The sequence below is a fragment of the Hyaena hyaena genome, unplaced genomic scaffold, assembly GCF_003009895.1.
Source record: "Hyaena hyaena isolate Hyena2069 unplaced genomic scaffold, ASM300989v1 scaffold_618, whole genome shotgun sequence".
Lineage (NCBI taxonomy): Eukaryota > Metazoa > Chordata > Mammalia > Carnivora > Hyaenidae > Hyaena > Hyaena hyaena.
In genome coordinates this window covers 581101-602400 of record NW_024081250.1, presented here as the reverse complement: position 1 = coordinate 602400, position 21300 = coordinate 581101, and the positions used below count along the sequence as shown (strand labels likewise).

Below are 21300 nucleotides of genomic sequence, written 5' to 3'. Positions count from 1 at the left end.
CAGAGTGCCCAGTCCAGCAGAGGGGAGGGATATGAATGAGAGAAGGGGAAAATATATCTGAATAGAAAGAATTGACCTAGAATTAATCATGGCAGTGCATCCATGTTGGTCTTGCCCTGGGCTCTGGGTAAAAAAAAAAAGTAGCTCTCTAGCCGGAATGGGTGTGGTTTGGTGTAGGCAGGTCTTAGCCTCCACTGTGGTCCCACCTTGGTGGTTGTGGGGAGGAAAATGACGGTGCCCCAGTCCCCTCTGGAACCAAGCACCGCAAATCGCTCCCTTGGGTTCGATCTCTCTGTGCTGCAGGTGCAGCCAAGGTGGGCCGTGTTCTGTATCTGAAGTCCCGTCTTGTTTTCAGGTCCCAGTCCGCGTGTTTTATTGAATCCACCCAAACACAGTCCAGCAGGTCAGCTGCTTCCCCGCCACTGCTGGGGATCAAGTTGGGAGATTAGCTGCGGAGCTTAGGTAGGCTGCTTCCCTGCTGCTGGGATTGAGCAGGGAGAGTAGCAGCGCCATTTCCTGCCCACCGCTTCCGGTTGGAGGTCCAGCCAGAAGAGCAATGGAGCAGTTTCTCCTGAGCCGCCTGGGACTGGGGCACCCAGTTCAAAATCAGCACCCCAGTTAGAACTAAGAGCACTCTCTGTCCCAAGCCGAGGTTTTCCTCTTCTCCAGGGACAGTTCTGTGAGTAGTTTCAGCTGATCTTTCTTTTCCCCTCAACTCACTACGGCTCCCCATGAAGGGGGCTCCCTCCCCTCCTTTCATGTCCCCGGGTCTCTGCCCATTTTTATCTTCCCCAGTTCGCACTCATGCACTTATAAGGTTGCCATCCCAGTGCACTCTGTCTCTTTTCTTCCCAAACTCCTGTCCTATGGCTGCAGGCCTTCTCTGTTTGAGAGATGGGGGTGAGCAAAATGCACGGAGCTCCCTACTTCTCTGCCATCTTGCCTCCTCTGCTTCTTAGCAGTTTTTAAAACTGTATGTTTTAAGTGCTTTTCTGATACAAGAGCAATGAGTTGATTGTTATCACAAATAGAAGTAGGTATATGGAGTAGTTATTTTCTTTTAAAATAGGGTGTGTACTCAGCATTTTAGAAGTGGAGATTAACAAACTTAAATATTCTTTACTACAATTTAAAATAAAATTGTTAGATGAATAAACTTCTAAAGGCATATTAGCTCAGGATTCTCTTTCAGATTATTTAAATTATACTGAAAAAGCTTACTAATCTATTAGAATGAAATCTACTGCAAATACTAAGTAAGCAAAAATAAACATTTTATGAGAAATGTTGGTAAAAGGGAATAATAAACCAGTACCTGATAGTAGTATGTTGAAGTGATAAATTTTTCCAAGTTCTTTTGCATACTTTAGTTTATGTGTTGAATAAGTAAATCTTAGATTAAAGAACACGAAAACAAATTATTTTTCTCCTATCCTCATGCTTAAATAATATGTTACATGCAAGAATATTATTCTAAAAACGATTTTGTCATAAATAAGAAATTTCTTTTTATACTAATTTTTTTAATTTTCTAAAACTAAATCATTGCAAAAAACTGTCAACCTTGTAATAGTAGTATTAGTATTAATTTTTCTAACCATGCATGATTCATTTAACCCTACAGTAGCTGTAGCTTGCTTGCCTTGTTTTTTTCCCTGAAATTAAAAAAAAAAAATTATAAAAACACAATGAACATCTGTTCTACATAGCAAGACAGCAGAACAACTTATGTCCTAATAAATTGTTAACATTGTATTATTTCACACATGGATTTTGGAGATACATACATATATGACTTCTCGGAACTTTCTCTGTTGAATGTGCACTGTTGTTAAACTACTTGTTTTTTCCCTGCCTACTCTTTGAAGAAGTCAATTAGGAATAATGGGAAACAAGGGGTAGGCAAAACATTGCAGTGCAGTGTTCTTTCCATCTGTCTGAGAATATTTCAGCCAAAAGTTTATTTTGGGAAAAAAAAAAGCCATAACACACTTTCAGACACACAAAACCACAAATACTTTGGCTGCAAATTATTCTGCAGTGTCGTTGCTGTGTTGTTGCCTGTGTATGTTCTTGTGTGTGAAGCTGCCACCCCACCCATGCATGTGTTTGCAGATTCTTGTCTGTGTGCTTGTTCATGAATTAGCTCATCCTCCTCCTGGTTCAGGTTAAATTTAATCAAGAAAACAAGAATTTATGGGTATGACTGTTAGCTAGAAATCCCTTCCTCACTTGCAAGTCTTGCAAGTCTTTCAACCTACATCTTCTGCTGAAATTTCTCAGTGGGACGAAGTGTTCAGTGATCAGTCAACCAGTCTCTTCTATGTTACCTGGCTTTACATATACCCTTGCTGTTCTTGGAAAAATAATTTAATATTGTTTTATCTCACTTTCCCTACTGGAAAAGGAAGTTATTGGTACGAATCACCACCTTAACTGTGAGAGGTTGAATTGTCTTTGTTCTGCTTGCCAAAGCATCAGGAATAAAGATGTCACAGTCTCTACCCCCAACCATCCCCCATTTCTTGGTGAGGAAAATAACCCCCAAAGCAGTAACATGTAATGCAACAAAATATTAACAATAGAAGAAACTCCCCTGTGAAACTGTAATGTAATTTAAAATCAGCATTGTTCCAAGGCAGGTGAAATGTGGGATTCTCCATTTTGCCTTTTAACTGACAGTATACCCAAAATTCTTGACGGTTATTATTTTTTCTTCAAAGATAATTTCTGGGCCATTGGTGACTGCACTGTTATTCTAAATTGTTGTCTTAACTACATTCTTTAAAAATATAATGTTGAAGGCTCATAATATTGAAGATGACTCCAGGATAAACCCCGAGTTTGCAGACCGGATAAAACAACTTGATAAAGAGGCATCTTACTACCGTGATGAGTGTGGCAAGGCCCAAGCGGAAGTCGACCGGTTGCTGGAGATCCTCAAGGAGGTGGAGAATGAAAAGAATGACAAGGACAAGAAGATTGCAGAACTTGAGAGGTAAATTCTGCAGTCATGCTGTGAATTGTCAGCACTGAGTGAATATGGGCTTAGTTGCCCATTGCAGTTGGTGGTGGCTTTGGAATGTGCATTCCTATTTCAAGTTGGAAACAAGTTATGGAGGAGGAATGGGTCCTGTTAGGGATGATGTTGTGTTTCTGTAGGATACTAAAGAAGGCACCTAGCTTATCTTTTGAGGGCTTATGTACTTCTTAAGTGTTTAAGAAAGAAATGGCAAAGTTTCTTGAGTGATGTCTCTGATTTAGCATTTGTGCCTGCAAAGTGTGTGAGAAATTGAGGCTATGACTACTTGAAACCTTAGTAGGAGTAGTTGTTTTTGTGGTTGATTTCCCCATGAAAGACAAGCATTTGTGGTTTAGGTTTGTTTTGAGCAAAGAATATAAAAGAATATATTTGGGAATTCATTCAAGATAGGAAAAAAGGGAAAAGAGCTCATATCCTTTGGATGTCTTTTGGCACACCACAGTAAATCATCTTGGGATGTATCTTGTAAGAGGACCTTATATCATTTGTTAAATAAATATGTTTGAATACCATCTAAGTTAGGCCTACCTGATAGCAAATTCTGTCTAAAAACAAAGACAGTTATATCAGGGTTCCAGAGCATTTGGATTTTCAGATAACTCATATCCATATTGTATTTATGTATAGGACAGACTCTGAAAATAAGCTTTATATCAATGCTTTTTCCTATATTTCATATAAGGAAAGAATTTCTGAATAATCTTACATAACTCCTTTACCTCTGAGGATTTCTTACTGGTTCAGCAATAAGACAGAATTTGTCTTTCCTAGATTCAGTCCATATGGAAGAGATCAACAAATTTTAAATAAATCAGTGAATGTTTGCCAGCTCTGATCAAGACACTTGTGAGGCCCGAAAGGATGTCAAGACATGTGCAGAATAGCTCCCTATGGCCTTGTGGAAAGCTCACAGGCTACACTGACAAAAAGACCTGGGTTCAAATTTTGCCTCTGCTTCGTGTCATCTTAAATCTTGCTAGAAATGACTCTCTGATAACCTCTTAAAATATATCATACTTTTCAGGTGCCAAGTCCTGGTGCCACCCTTCTATTATTATGAATAAGTGTTAAAACAAATTCTCAATATTAAGTGGCCATGTATTAAATGGATAGATTAATTCTCATATTTTCAAAAATTTCAAACACAGAATTTAATGTATTAAAATTCCAAATCAATTAGTATTCACTTAAAAATCATAGTATTAGTTTGAGGATAATCAGATTCTTATACAGTGTGACCAATTTTAACTGTTAAATCAAGAATTTCTTTTCCTGAGATATGTGTACAAATTAAAATCTGTAAGGGCTTAATTTTAATTTTAAGATGTGGGAATGTTCTGCCAGCGTATTGGTTCTTAAAAACACTGTTAATTTAATTATTAATTTTTTGAATGTTTATTTTTGAGAGAGAGAGCAAGAGAGAGAGAGAGAGAGTGCAGAGGAGGGGCAGGGAGAGAGGGAGACACAGAATCCAAAGCAGGCTCCAGTCTCTGACCTGTCAGCCCAGAGCCCGACGTGGGGCTCGAACTCATGAGCTGCAGGATCATGGCCAGTTGGATGCTCAACTGACTGAGCCACCCAGGCGCCCCATCACTGTTAATTTTAGATGTATCTACATGGCTACTTTGGAATTATATATTAGGATCAAAATTTTCCTTAAAAAGCTAATGTGAGATCACAGGGAAGTTATCTCATCTCTTTTATTGGTGAGAAATCTGAGACCCTGTAAGGTTGAATTACCTTCTGGAGATTTGTCCTGTGGTCAGAAACAGGCAAAACTGTAATGTGTGTTTCCTGACTCCTAGTCTTACTGTTCTGAGAAGCTGTGAGTCTTTGAAGAACCTAATATTATCTATGTCCTGCGTAATATTAATAATAGTAATAATAATAATAAATTATATTTTATGCTCACAGTGTATATCAGGCACTCTGCTAGGCACTTGGCCTATAATACTGTATACCATTTAATCTTACCCTCAATACAGAAAGTATCATTATCTTCATTTCATAGATGAGAAAACTATGACTTAAACAGATTAAGTAACTTTCTAAATATTTCAGAGTTTATAAGAATGAAATTTGGAATTTGAACCCAGGTCTAACAGGTGAGTGACTGAGAACAATCCAATCTCACAGTGAGCCAAAAACAAGAAGTGAGTCCAGTAGCACTAAACAGTCGATAACTGGGAGAGAGGCATCGCTGCTGGGCCACAGGAGATCTGTCTCATCTTTATTAGTTTTCATGAGAGAAAGTGATGTGCCCCACATTTTGAAGGCATTTTTTTTGTACTAACCCAGCTCCCTAGAACTGAAACTGAAAAATCAGGATCAGCAACTATAAATATTTGCATAAAAATAGATATTCTTAGTTGGACAAACAGGTCTTAGCTAGACACTAGTGCCATTAAATCATGAAGAATATTCACATTTTTATATCCTCAATATGGAATGCATTAAAACAGCAGTGATTTTACAGGCATTTATCTTTATGTACTTTCCACACTTTTTCTTTATCTCTGCCTTTGCCTTTCCTTAAAGCTGATGCCTCCCAAGCACTGTAATTCATTAAACGTGTGGTGGGACTTGAGTCTGTCCCACTTCTCTGCCTGCCTGTGTCTTGGGTCCAACAGCATAACATAGTCTGGGAAATTTCTGAGCTCCAGCCCCAACCCAGGCCCCGAAGGAGGTGGGGGTAGAGAGCAAGAGGGAAAGTTTTCTTGGGAAAAGGACAGCTCAGTCTTGGCCTGCCTTTCTGAAGCATTATCTGCTGGGTTACATGTGTATTCTAACCAAAACATCTTCCTCGTTTGTCAGGCAGCCCTTTTGAAATTGGGAAGTATCTCCAGTTTCTGGCTTAAACTACAAAATTCCTACCTCATAATGTTGGGAACTAAAGATTTCTTAGCAATGTGACATATATCTCCATTTTGGAGGCATGGAGGAGTGTTTGCAATTAAGTTTGTGATTTTGGAAACCAAAAAATTGAACTTGATATAAATTTGTGGTCTCTGGTCTGTAATGTGACCTACCAGAGTGAAAAGACTTCTTTTTAAAAGCAGGGAGTGTTAAAATATTCCAGAACTTCAGTCATGTGCAACAAAAGGTTCAGGGTTAGGAATAACATAACTCAAATGACACTGACACTGGCCTACTTCTCTCTCAGAGGGCATTTCTTGTTTGCTTTCTACTCTGTTAATCTTACCATTTTTTATTTTCTCTGCAATGTATATATTCCAAATAGCATATGCCTGGCCCTTACATGGGTGCGTTTACCTCTTAAATTCCACATGAATGATGTTTTTCATCAGCCATTAAAGATTTTGCTTTTTAAAATGCATATTACTGCAGTGTGATCCCCATGTGCAGTTTTTCTTATAAACGCTTGTACTTAATGCTGATGGCTCAGCAGGGAGCTTCTGCCTTGGACGCGGATGACTCTGGGGGACTTAGACACAGGTGGGTGAAGGAGCATACTCCTGAGGGTTGGTCCAAATCAGGTTGAAGTCTTTATGTGATCACCACTGCTAGATACCATGCATGCTATATGATCAAAAAGACAATTAAACATTAGAGGGAGTGAAATATGTGGTCTTTATGTGTCAATGGCCATCAAGGGCTCTGAGTTTAATTTAGAGTTTCAGAATTAATTCTGCCTTAGGGAAAAGAGAGAGTTTAACAGAGCTCTTGTCAAACAAGGCCAGCTGCTACTGGATTTCTGGCATCTCACCCATGGGAAGGAATTGATCAGGTAACCTTTCATGTAATTATCTTAACTATGTTAGGGAGGTTGTTGGTATGTGTCTAGAGGACAGGGAATGCCCAAATCAAGTCCTCAGTCTCATCCCTCCCACTGGGGAGAGGAGAGTGGGTCCTTCAGCGTTCTATTCCTAAGACTTAATAACACTGAAATAGAAAATAGTAAACAGGTAACACTTAACTGTCTAGATCAAGGACTAATGTCATCAGACATTCAAACTTTTGAGAAATCATTTTAGATGCCTAAAAGCACCTTAACTAAGGTTGAGAAACAGACAAAGATTTTTCCTCCTGAATTTGTTCAAAACTTATGCTGACATAATTTCTTTGATGCCTTTCATAACACCTTTTACAAAATGTAAATTGAAGCTTTACTTAAAAACATTATGATACTGTGTAATAGAAGTCTCATGATATGTTGAAGAAACTTGATACCGGTTCTGTTTGTTTTGATATAAACTCTTCTCTCTGAGAAATTTCTATTTTTATTAAAGTGTTTGAAGACATTTCAATGAAACAAGTGGTAGATGGTTTGGACCATCCCTAGAAACCCTTTGGGGAATATCCTATCCCTAGGATATTATGGATGCCTTTGGGAATTTGATGAAAACTAAGAACCCTTGGAAAAGGCAACTAATCTTAAATGTTTGCTTACTGTTTCAATTTAGGATTCTCTAAAGTTTGGCCATGGATCACAGTTTGATATACCTCTCTGATCAAGAAGAATTAGAAGGAACAGCTGGGGCCAGAATCCTCACAATGATCATGGCCTGATCTAACTTATTTTTGATCAGTTGTGTGTTCATGATCATGAAACACTCTGCAAAGGGATTTCAGATATGAAGGATTGTTGAATCAGTGCTTTCACCATATGTTTAATCTTGAAGTTTCTCTTTGAATTTTATCATTATGGTCAACATTGTTTTCATTTGAAATGTTCTTATTTAAGCCTTCTCCTGATGATTTGTTTTGTTTTTCCTTTCTCTGTGAAATGCTTAAAATTACTTAATAGTATGGAATGGTTGGGGTCCCATTGATAGATAGCTGGTAACATATTTTCTCATCCACTTTGTTTTTTACAAAGAGCATTATATAGGTTAACAAAATGAATGTCCACTGTATGCTCCTGTGGTAGCCTGAAGATCATGACTTTTTTCCTTTTAATTTTTGCTTGGATCTGGGACTTTATTGTTTTGACTTATTAGAAGGGCATGTTAAATATTTTTGTACAAATAAATTATCAAGCATCTGGATATTTTCATCACTGAAAAAATTACTCTCAGCTTTGGAAGTTGCTCTGTCCTTTTTTGGGAGGCTGATAGGAGGGCAGCACCTCACCTGAAGCCCTGCTCACAGTGTCTTTGATCATTGCTATAGGCGCAATGCTCTGTGAGCCTCGAAAATGGAAATCTTGGAACAGAAAGCTGAATTGTTCAACCCCTTTTGATTTCAAGGAGGAAGGAAGAATATCTTGTTATGGTTACTGGTTCAAATAAAATCTTTCTGACATCAGTGCTCACCACCAGTTCTAATACCTTAGTGACTTCCATGTCAGTTTATTAAATAGTAAAATTTTATATTCACAGAGATAGGAACTTTCCCAATGAATAAACCACCATAAAAGGGCAAATTCCAGCTCCTAGGTTGCTGGAGCACACCTCTGGTTCACACCAGTGCTTACAGTGATTATGTGTATAAGAGCAGATACTGGTTTTGTATGTATAATATTTAATTGAACAGCTTACAGTGTATGCCCAGAGCTTTTTGAGGTAATATCAGATAAAAGTTGCTTTACTGTCCTTCATTTGGTTATAAAACCTGCTAATATAACATCTGTTGGCTGTATGTTTAAAACTAATGCATTTCCTTCCTTTTATTCTCTTTTGCTATCCCTTTTCCTTTCTGCTTATCCTCCAAATTGCTGCTTTCACCCTTGCTCCAATCAGCTTGACTCTCAGGTCAGTACTTTCAGTTTTTCTTCTAACTGCCTTTCCCCCCAAGCTCAATTTATTGCTTGCACTTGTTTAACAAACATGTTTCTGAATTGGTTTTCCTCTGGCCACCACATTTTCCCCCCATTTCATCCCATGCCTAGGGATGGTTTACTTTTATGAGAAAGCCTGTATAGGTGGGAAAGGGCAAAGAAGGAGATGGAAATAATCACTGTTGGATTATTTGATACATTTGATTCCTGGATTATACAATCAGTGAGAGGAATCAGAGTGAAAACTCCCTAGTCCATTTCTCCTGAGCAGCTCAGAAAATTGATTGCATGATGATAAAACATGTTGCAGTGGAAAAAACAAAATGCAGGATGCTAAATTTAACCCAGGAGAACAAAAGATTTGCCTGTGACGCAGCAACTCAAAAGCTAAATTTAATAGTGCAAACCACTCAGACATTTGCTTAATAAATCACTGTGTTTTGAAAGATTTACGATACTTTTTTTAAAAGTAACTTTTGAAAATTATCAGTGTGTTGGTAACATATTGTACACACATGTTATTTCCTGTCATTGTTTTGGTTTTTTACTTTTTAACTTCATTTTTATTAGCCATAAGACATACTTTAATTACCTAAGGCACAACATATGGAACCAAATGTAAAACTTGATTCCGTGTTGACTATGTACACCCTGATATTGAGAAGCAAAATGAACATTTTGTTTTAGAAATGCATCCCAGATTTGATTCCTCTAAGATAGGGGTCCAAGTTAGTAATTTGTTCTCCTTTAAGTCAAGCAAAACTTCTCTTTACAATAATACGCAGTAACATCTAGTGATTTCTTCAATCAATGAATTTACCAAAAGGTACTCATTGTACGTTTTGGGATACCAAGACTTGGGAAAAAAAAAAAAAAGACTCAAATTGATAGCCGATGTAGTTGTTCTTTTGAGAGACAAGCAATACTATTTTCTTCTCTTTGTTCAGTGTCTGCACTACTTTATTCTGCCCACTGCTCATCACCTAAGCCACCAGACCTGTACATTTCTGCTAACAGAAAGTGATTTCAAAATGAGGCCTCCTGTCCACACACCAGTTTTGTCCCACTGTCTGCTCCCAGTCCCTGTGGCTCATAGTCCTTGAAAATGAAACCACATCTCTGCTATTCCCACATACCATACTGGGTGTCCCACAGGAACTGCCTTGAACTTCATCACACTGAACAAAGCCCATTCTCATGAGTTCACCAGAGATTCAAATAGAGGTTAAAAGCGTGGTCCTCCAGAACTGCTCTCATCCAAAACCTAATGGCAGTTAATTCACTTTCTGGTGCCTCTGTATGCAGAAACAGACATTATAATGAAAGTTGGAAAGGAGGAGCTTGTCCACATGGCATCCAAACTTTTCCTACAAGTTTTGGATCCACTCATTTAATGAAGCTTTTAGCCTTTCTCCTTGCCTGTATTTTTTGTTTTCTTTCTCCTTTTGCCTTCCCTCTGCTGCTCCTGTTCTGTGCCTGTTGATATTTAAGTCCTTGAGACCAGGGACCCCTTTGTCTCTCATACCTCATGTTCCCTGCTGGGGCCTTCAGATGTTGTCCACAGGCATTCTGCTATGTCTTATATGTCAGGAACTGTATTGTGTACTATTTGGTTTTTTCATATTTCATGGTGAATGAACATGAATGCTGACTCTTAAAAGACAAGATGCAAGATTAGGGCTGGGAGAGGCCATGGGTGACGAGGGGTCTCTCTCCAGAGGGCTCGGTGTGTTGATTGGTTTTGGTAAAATGTTCAGGCCAGATCTGGTTGTTTGAATTATATGGTCAAATAAAGATTCAGATGATTTCAGTATCGTTTAGCCTCTTACCCCATATGACCACACCGGAGAAAATGTACAATCATTGTAAACAGTCTCTTGTTATATTTTTAGTGTAAGAGGAATTGGGCAGCTCTGCTTTCCTGGAAACAAAAATGTCTATAGGTCTTGGAAGTTTCCTTGAGCTTTGACAAGTTTCCAGAGTTAACTATGCTTTTTTTTTTTTTTCCCTCCCAGCCACTTCCAAGTTTACCAGTTAAAGTAAAATGAAATGTAACATTCTGGAGGGGAAGTGGGTGGGGAGATGGGTTAAATGGGGGATAGGTATTAAGGAGGGCACTTGTGATGAGCACTGGGTTTTGTAAGTGTGAATCACCAAATTCTGCACCTGAAACTAATATTACACTGTATGTTAACTAAATGGAGTTTAATAAAAACTTGTAAAAGGAAAAAATAGTTAAGGGAAAAAAATGAAATGTAACAGTTGAATTAAATATACGATCTCTGGCCCCGGGGGATCTTTCTTTATATGGCTTACAAGTGAGATACATCTATTTGTGTGTATGCATACATATATGTGTATATACACATAGCACATATATATTTTTAATGTGTGATCTTTCTTACAGTAGAAGTTGGTAGTCTGCCCTGTACCTCCCTACCTCCCAATCTGAAGTTTGAAAACGACTGTTAGGTCTTTTTTTCTGTGCTGTGGACTCCATGGGAAATCTTCCCCTCCAACTACTTTTTAAAATGGCCTCATTTCCTTTTCAAACTCTATAAAGGCTCTCCTGCTTAAATTCAGGTGGACAGATAATAAGTATCTGTTTTGGTAAAATGTAAATGTCCTCTTCCAAACCTGGTCAGATTCTCACTCCAGTAAACTCCACTTCTGTCAAGAATCTCTTTACACACAAACCAGTGGGAAGCTAGAGAGATTTAACAGGATCTCCACATTGCACTCTGGGGGGGAGTTTATGTGAAGTTTGCTCATTTCTAGAACTATTTGTGAGATTACCGTGTGACTTATGACAGATGACATTATCTAGATAAATGTATGCAGCAATTGACCAAAAAAAGAAAAAAAAGTATCCTTTGGGATTCACTTCAAAATCTTGCCAGAAAGTCAACCAAGTAAAACCAGAAGGCTCAAGGCTTTCCCGGGCTTTCCCAGCCTCCAGTTTGCTTTGGATCTTGAGTCACCTGCTTCCTTCCTTGTGCCTCAGTATCCCTTCTTTGAGAGGAAGGAGCTGTGTTTGGAGTGGGTCTCCTGGGAGCCTCCCTGCACATGTTCTGCGGGGGTACTTTTGGTGATGGGCTGTGTGCATCTCCCTGGCAAGCAGGCTCCAGCTGATGGCTGGCGCCTGGCAGCAGGCGTGAGCTCATTGTTACAGAGTCACTTCAAACACTTCTACCAAAATAAACTCTTTGTGATGTTTCCCCAGAGCTTAGTACTGCACTCTCAATCTCTCATTCTTCTAGCAAAGGATGAAGTCATTGCTCCCAGACCTCAGAGGCCTGTTGCCCAAAGAAATAATGAAAAACAACTTGCTTAGAGCATCCCCTGCTGTCCTGCTGTTTGCTCTTCATTAGTTCTTACCCCATTCTCTCCACAAATACCTAGTGACCAACTACTGTGTGTTAGGACTGGCATTATATACTGGCCTGGCATTTCTAAAAAAAATAGCCAATGAAGTGGTGCCCCGGTGGCTTGGTCGGTTAACTTTCTTATTCTTGATATAGATTCAGGTGGTCATCTTGTGGTCATGAGATCAAGCTCCGCATTTGGCTCCATGCTGGGCATGGAGCCTGCTTGGGATTCTCTTTCTCCCTCTCTGCCCTTCCCCTCCTTATGCTCTCTCTTTCTCTCACTCTCAAAATAAATTTAAAAAAATTAGCTGATGAAAAACTGACCAAATCATTTAAAAAATGATGTATATTACATTCATTTTTATATTCATGATGCACATTGATAATAATCATAATAGAAATAACAGAAGTAGAAGTAGCAGCAGCAGTAACAATATTGGACATTAACTAAATGCCAGCACTGAATTAATAACTTTTTATGTAGTATTTACTCATAACAACTGTATGAGGTTGGAACTGTCTGTTCTTTCATGTTGGAGAAGAGGAAACTGGAACTCATAAAAGTTAAATATTTTGCTCAAGTTAAAACAAGGTAGAAAGAATTGGGAGTTTTCCCCCAAAAGCCAGTCCTTTCTGATTTACAAATGGAATCTTTTTCCACTTCTGTTCCAATTGCATTACAATCATTGAGAAGGCTGAATTAGAGACACCCATGCAACTATGTGGGATCCATGGTTTCCCAAATATGGGGTTCATAGAATAGACCACATGAAGCACTTTGGGGAAATACTGTCCTGTTTGCTTTGCAGACAGCCTCTCTCTTCACCCTGAGATTCATGCTTCCCTCCCCCTCCATCCCTTCCCCCTCCTTAAGCTGGTTTCTTCTTTAAAAATTCTGCCTCTTCATGACTGTTCATTGAAATCCTTCTGCATTGAGTCTGTGCTGGATGTTGGGAATATAGCAGTAAAACAGACATGACCCCTCCCCTCACTGAATTCAAAGACCAGCACTTCCTATAAGGAAGGATTTGGCTACTAAGAAAAATAGTTTGTCCCATTTATACTAATAACTGGAAAAACTGGGTTTCAGGTGTTTTTTAAAATTCCTTTTCCTGTTGGGGTTGAAGGGGTTATCCACAGGTCAGAAAATTATTTCCCTCTTTTAGCTGCCTTATACCAATGCTGACATTTCTGGTGAAGTGTCAGAAAATTTTATGCCCAAGCAGAACTGGTAGAAAGCCAGAAATCAGTTGATTTTGCTTTGGGTGCAAATATTTTATTGGGGATGGAAAAAGTTGTTTTCCCTGATTTACAGCTCCTGCAAACATAAAGTGGGTTCTATATTTGGAAATGTTTTTGAACCTTTGAGGTGTAGCCAGGGGTTGGTTCTTGCACCTTTCCAACCTGGCCTTGATAGGACTTGCCATGGCTAATGTTTTGCTGAGCCAGCTCCAATTTGTAGAGCTAAGGCTTTATGCTCTGTATTATTTTTACTTTTTAGCTTTTGCTTGAGTGGCTGCTCTGGCTCTCTATCTGTATCCCCTAGAATATGAAGAAGATTGTAGGCACACAATCTGCATTGTAGTTGAAATGCTTTGTGCTGCAGTGTGTTTCTGAGGTTCCTTGGAGATGAGTGAGTAAAACCATTTTGCATTTGCAGACCTGTTAAAACAGTGACAACAACAGCAAAATCAAGGGATAGTCCTAGGTAGGCTGGTGAGTCTTGACCCCAGAAGAAGAGATGCCAAATTGGTAGGGTTAACTATTCCTTTGTGGTTTTTCAAAACCTTTTCCCCCTTCCCCACCCATTCTGTCCCTACTCCTGGCTTTCTGTTGGTACTACCATATGGATGAATATCAGCAAATAGTAAATCTCTCGAGATATGTTAGCCTTTTCTGTAAATGTTGAGAAGGGGAAGGAATTTTAAAAAAATAGTTTCTCAGTATTATTATAAATCACTTTCTAGAAAAATAATATCTATTTCCTTTATATGGCTTTTCTTATGAAATGTGAATTCTATCACTTCATTACCCACAATACCAGCTCAAGTTGTAGGGAAACCTATCCAACTAGTGACTGGGACTCTCTTCCATATTGGGTAAAGGTACTTGGAATTTTCACAGTGCGTAATTTCACATTTTTGTAAAGTCTGTGTTTTGGAGGGACCTATTTAAAAATGAGTGGGTACTGTAAATGTTTCTCTGAACAAAATGCCTTGTTGTTAATATTCCCTACAAAGGTTTTGGAAGTTTCTTTGTAAGGAACTCTTACAATTTTAATATTTGCTGCTCTTTTTCATTTTACTCTAAATTCAATGAATACTATACAGGTGAAGATTAATTACAATATCAACCTAAATAAATATGAAAAATAGAATAGGAAGACAGAAATTGGCTTATTTTTCTTTGGGTGCAACTATTTTATTGAGGATGGGGAAAAAGTTTTTTTTTTTTCTAATTTACAGCTCCTACAAAAATAAAGTGAACTGTGTAGAATTACTTTTATAGAAAAATAATTAATTCTAGAAATTATATAGCAAGTCAGAGAATGGAAGGAAATTCCCCTTGAAGAATCTCTTGTTGCCTTTTTTCTTTTCTTCCCCAAGAGCAGTGAGACTTATGTTTTAACTTTAGCTTGCCTAGTGACCTTCTCTCCCAGGTTTTTGCTATTTGGTAACATTGTTAATATAAGCATTATTCTTATTGGTATAAACAGAACTGAGTTTACAGTGATTTATGCTTTGCAATAATTTTTTCAATGAAAGTTGAAAAGTGTAAAAAAAAAAAAAGTTGAAAAGTGTGTGATCCTCACCATGTGTGGACAAATTACACTATTTCTTGTGAGACCCCACATGTAATTGTGAAGACACACAGTGAACATAAGCAACTCTTGAGACACTTTAATGTGTGGCAGGAGCAGAGCTTCAAGCAGAGAATTGCTTTGCAAAATTTTACTTCAGGTCTTGGGAAAATCTCTTTAGAAAGTTTTGAGAACAAAACCATTACCTTTCCCAGATGGGAATGTGAAGTAATGGAATAGTCTCTTGCTGGCCTTTGGTATTGGCTCACTGGAATATTCCCATGGCTGGACAGATCTTGATGTGATGTGTGAGTTGAAGTGTAAGAGTGGTTTTAAATTTAACTTCAGAGCCCTCTGCTATTTAATCATATGTCAGTTTGATGGTTCCAAGGACAGCGTGATATGTTGCTCACAGATAATTACCGTGGAGAAAATGAGTTGGTTATAATAATGAATAGCTGAAGAATCTTCTGATAACCTGTGATGAGTGGGCCTTGGTGAGAAACACTCACTGGGCAATTGGCACATAGGTGTCCTATCACTCTGGTGAGTGTGGGTGCTCTCTGCCACCTAAACATGCAAAGCAGGGGCTTTTTAGGGATTCCTGAACAGATAAAGAAGCACTGCTCTTGGATTTCGTGTGTGTCATCTATCCCAGTCCTGCTACTACTTTATATTAGTATTTCACTTGTAATCCAGGTTATTCAAACTGCTGTCTATTGTCAGAATGTTACATGTAGAAAATTAAACTCCATCTTAAGAAATAGCATCCTCATTGCTGTGGCATGTTGAACACACACTCATATGTCTCTAAGCCTATCCCTGGGTATTTAGAATGGAGACAGTGCATTATACTTATCCCTCAGGAGCTTGTGGTCAGAATGCATGCTGAGCATGGAGCACAGTCTGGCACACAGCAGATGTTCATTAAGTGGTGATGGTTGTGATGAAGGTTTTCATGACAAGCATAGCAGGTGGGAGTAGGGAGTTCATGCAAGAGAGAAGTGGGAGGTGATATGACCAGGCAGCCTCCTTGGCTTTCCTAGTTATAGAGAATTCAGTTTCTAGAATGAAAGGCTTAAGGTTGAAAACAACCTTGCCCTGCTCAATGCTTTTTTTTTTTTTCCTGAGGGATGTGAGTAAGTAAACCTAGAAAATTCATCTTATGTTCATTTAAAAGTAATCTTTGTCTTACATAAGGATGTATTTTAGACTTTTCTAGAACAAAATAGCTAGGATTCAGATATAGCTTTTCCATATCTATGCATAAAAGGACCTTACATTGAATTTAGAGGCTACGTACCCACGTGTGTTCTTTCATCCATTTATTTCCTATATTCATTAACTTACTCTTTTTCATCAAATAGTAATTGTAAGTATGCTCTGTACCAGACACTTTGTTGTAACTTGAACTGTTCCTAGAAGCAACATCTAGAAAGATAGAAGCAAATTGATAGGGTTTATAGAATGATATTTATGCAAGTGGTATAATGGAATACACATTGTTTTGTACCTTGATTTTCTTTTTTTTTTTTAAACAAAATGTCTTTGAGATTTTTCTATATTCATACACAAAAGCTCTTCATTCCTTTTAACCTTTGTGTACTGTTCCATTGTACCGGTCTCCTCCTGAGGACTTTTAGGTTGTTTCAAATTTGTCCCCACTCATATAGACTTCTATAATTAATAACTTTGAATAGGCTTAATTTCATATGGGTATGAATATGTCTGTAGGATAAATTCCTAGATGTGGAATTGCTAGGACAATACATTTCTAATTTTGCTAGTAGCCTTCTATAGAGACTAAACCATTATAGTCTTATCTTCAATACAAAAGAGAGCCTATTTCCCCATTAACTCTATCAATGCAGTGTGGTTTTCATGCATTTTATTTTTGTCAATATAGAAGGAGAACAATGGCATTTAAATGTAGTTTTCATTTGCTTTTATTGCTTTTTTTTACAGGTGAAGATTGGGTATCTTTAATATTTTTCTAATTTGTCATATTCTTTTTAAAATTTATTTTTAGAAGTTCTTTATACATTAGAAAAATTACCCATTTGTCTGATTTGAGTTTTAAATGCTCCCTCTTGTCAAATTGTTTTTTTCTTTTGTGTTAATGGTGGTTTTTGCTATACAGAAATTTTGAAAAATTATTTTCATTGTGGGGATGAGCATTGGGTGTTATATGGAAACCAACTTGACAATAAACTATTATAAAAAAAAGAAAATTAAAGTCTATTTTTCCACAAGTCAGGGAAAATATAATTTAAAAAGTTATTTTTTTGTAGTAAAACATGTTCAGTGTTTTCTGTTATATCTTCCAAATTTTGTATCATAAGAACAGTTCTGTTTTTTATGGAGATTGTTTTTATGGTTTGATTTTCTGCACTTAGTCTTTGAACCATCTAGAACTTATCTTACTATAAGGTATGAAGTATGCATATAACTACTTTTTTCTATGTCAGGTGAAGTTTAAATGTCACTTCCTCTGTTTGCCTTTCACTGGAGCTAGCCTAGCCCACGTTAGGTTTGTCTCTTATAAATTCATGTAACTTCCCACTACAGCGTGAAGCACAGCCTTAATTCTTTCTCAACATCTATCCTCTAGTCTAGAGTGGAACTTCCATCTGGAAAGGACCTGTCTTATGCACCCAGTGCCTGTAAGATAGACACTTAATAAATATTTGTAGAATGAATTAATAGTGTGAATTATAAAGAGCTGAAATTATGAGGGGATAGAAATTATGAGTAACCAGAAGCTACAGGAAGATGTACAGGTGGAATGTGAGCCATTGAAGCTTACGAAGAAGGGAACCAAGTTAACAGGGTGGTGGAAGATTAGATAGCTGTCTCTATTTGGGGCAATAAAACAGCCCTGTGTTTAGAGTCGCTTTGGATCCAAGATGTTTTTCTCATACCCTTCTCTGTGAGACCCAGAAGGAATCTCTCTCTTTTTTCTTCTTGGGAACCCTAATTTCTCAGCTTTCCCTGGATTTAGTGAAACCTGCTTACATGATTGAGATCCCTGCCTGACATTGCAGGAGGTAGGAACGGGTGTGGAGATATGGCAGAAGCTAAGAACAAAAAGGTTTTGTACAGCCTGTGTTTTAGATGCTTTGGGATAGCTAGGCAGCTCTGTCTAGTAGGCAGATTGGATTGAAAATCTGGAATTGGGCAAAGAGACATTCCCTGTGGCAGAGTATGCCAAATTTAATAAGAATGTCATGGGCATTCAGAGGATGGAGGGGACAGGGAATATTCTATGAATGTGATGGTATTTGTTTGTACTGGACCAGAAAAATGGAAAGAAATTTATCAGACATAGCATTAGGTGGAGAGCATGACCAAAGGCAACAGAGGTGAGACAGTACAATGCTTAGAAGAGAGGATAGGGGCCTCTGTAGCTTAAGCTCTGGAATGGGGAAGGAGTAAGCAGTAAGGGTGTGCCAGGACAGGGAGAGCCTTGAGTGCTTGGCTCAAGATTTTGAACTTTTTGAGTCTGGGAATAGCAGACAAGAGTATCCTCCAGAACGAATATAGCATCTTAGTGCTGGAGGGCTAGGCAGGAGCTAGAAGGAACAATGATATTGATATAAAGTGGTAGCCCTAGAGGTGAAGAGGGAGGAACAGGCTTAAGATATGCAAGGATAATTAATAAAATAAGCAAACAGATAAAACACACAAATTAGCAGCTTGTATATCAGTCCTTTAGTTTTTAGAAGAAACTAACAAATTAACAAGACCCAGCAAGGCAGGAAAACAAATAAACAAAACCTATATACTCTTATAGCAGGAGGAAAATAAAAGTGTTGTGGCAAATACTTTGCTCAAGCAGTCTGTAGTTGTTATTGTTGCTATTATTGTAGCAGAGAAAACAAGATTTAATTGAGTACTTACTTGTCCCTATGCATGATGTTATATTCTTTAGACCTGATCACACATTTTCTTTATAGCAACTCCAAGACAGTATTGGAGTTGGTCCCATTTGAGATGAGGACAGCCTGGCTCAGAAAAGTTAAGTAACTTGCCCATTGTCACACAGCTGTTAATTAGTGGAGTTAGGATTCAAACTCAGCTGTTCTGACTCCAGAACCCAGAATCAAGCACTGCATTCTGTTCTGCAGGGAGAAGTTTTGAGCTAGGATAAATTGGTTTGGCTTAAGAACTCCCGATACTGTAGGGACTACTCTTTAATGTGCTTCTTTTGGGGTGGAAAACTGTTTATGTAACATAAAGGATTCCAACCATTGATGAAAACCTCTTATAATGGAAGTTGAGAAGCTGTTTGTGTTGGCAGTTTTAGCAGCTTTTTTTTTTTTTTTTTTTTGAGCTGTTGGTCTGAGTCTTCACTCTCTCTTGAGCAGGAATGTGGAATTCCTCTTTTTGGAGTGAGTTTGAGTGGGTTTGGTGAGTGGGCCTCCATGGAGGCACAGTGCCTTTGTAGGCTAGTCATTAGCTTTGGACGGGCTTCAAGAAACATGGACAGCAGAACTGGCGGAAGACCTCAGGCCATCCATCCTCCTGCCTGCGTAAGACAGTTCCTGGTGGGGGAATACTGGGGAAGCGGCCAAGAGAAAAGATGTATTTCCAGGAGGGGTTTTCTGCTTCTTCCAGGAATCATTCTTGGGACAGTTCTTCATGGCCCCACACAGTGTGATCAGAGAATCCCAGCAGCATAAAAGCTGAAAAGAAATGAAAGCGCCCCCCCCCCCCCCCCCCCCCCCCCCCGCTTTTTTTGGTGATGAATGATGACTTGACTTTCAGGGAAAAGAAAAAGAAAAAACAGCACAAACAATACAACTCCCTGATAGAGAGATGGTCTTCTCTGTAGTACAATGTCTGTATCTGCCTTGATCTTATCTGAGGTATGGAGGAGGGTTGGCAGCACATAATAAAGGCTGAAAATTCAGACCCATGCACTATTTCCCTTGTCCAGGAAGTCATCATACTGTGGAATCATTTCTTTCTAATCATTATGAGTAGGTCCAAGGCTAGGTATCAGGCCATCAAAATGTAGTGTTTTCTTCCTGCAGAGCTTGGGTGGGTTTTTTGTTTCATTCTAAACTTTTAAACTTTGAAGCTTTAATAACTTCATCTGTGTGCCTGATAGAAAGGATCTGTGTTAGCTTCTCAGTTCTTACAGCTGTTGGGGAGAGTGGGATTTCTTATCTGTTTGTTGTTTGTCACTTTTTTGGGTTTGCCTTCTCATCTCTCATAGACACTTTACTTTTGTTCAGTCCTTTAAAATGAAGATGTTTGGGGTAGAATTATTAACATGACCTTCCTCAACTGCTCAACATTTTAAGTGTTATTTGTAGGTTGTTTTTATCAATCAGCACACTTCCGTAAAGTTTAAAAGCACACAAGACCTTTCTAAAGACCCTATGTTTATATGTATACACACATACACATATATACACACACATATTATATACATGTTAATGTTTATTTTTGAGAAGGGGGAGGGGCAGAGAGAGGGGGAGACACAGAATCTAAAGCAGGCTCCAGGCTCTGAGCTGTTAACACAGAGCCTGACGTGGGGCTCGATCTCACAAGCTATGAGATCATGACCTGAGCTGAAGTCAGAGGCTTAACTGACTGAGCCACCCAGACGCTCCAAAAGACCCTACATTTTTAACATAATTTGGAGGAAAGAGAATTCTAAATGCCTTCCTTAGAACACTTTGCTGATGTTCACTAAGCACTTTCTGTGGGCCAGGCTCTATGCAGAAAACACTGGTGTGAAATGTTTTTTCTACTCTCCACAACAACCCTGTAATAAGGGGAGTATTAACTTGCAATGGGAAGATGAGTAAACTGAGGCTTAGTGAGGTTGTATGTAACCTTCTCAACATTACTATGTATTTGAACCCAGGTTTTCTCAAAAGCAAGAGACATGTGGATACAAACACACCTGGGTGCTCTTGCGTGCTATAGTGAAACAATTTAAAAAAAAGTTTTATCTTGAAGGCAATGAGGAACAAGATGGTGTTTTAGAAGGGTTTCAGTCTTGTATTTTCAATACAACCAAAATTGGACTCATCACCCTTTCCTTCTCTCATGTTCCCATTACTTCATATACCTGGCAGTTAGTCTTGAAAGTGGTACAACATCCACCTGTGTTTCTAAGATAGAAACCTTGATTCATCCCTCACTGGGTCTAATCCCCCAAATTTCATCTCTTTCAGTGCCTTTTCCTTTTCTAATTGCTGTTATTCCCATTCATCATTTGGTCTATTGCAGTAGCCTCCAGAGAGTTATAGCCTTCACCCATTGTCTACTCCAGATAAAATCTGGAGGTGAGGCAAGTGAGGCAGCACCTGTGCCCTGAAGCCCTTGTTGCCTC

The 21300-nt window shown here is 38.5% G+C and overlaps 1 protein-coding gene across 1 annotated transcript in view; it reads left to right on the top strand.

The window, feature by feature from the left end:
• The window catches only part of ERC2 (ELKS/RAB6-interacting/CAST family member 2), a 903427-nt gene that overhangs the window by 432691 nt on the left and 449436 nt on the right, over positions 1–21300 (top strand). Inside the window, exons 10-11 of the mRNA XM_039257435.1 lie at positions 2805–2998; positions 8746–8757. Coding sequence (XP_039113366.1) covers positions 2805–2998; positions 8746–8757 — 206 coding nt within the window. The remainder of the gene's footprint in view (positions 1–2804; positions 2999–8745; positions 8758–21300) is intronic.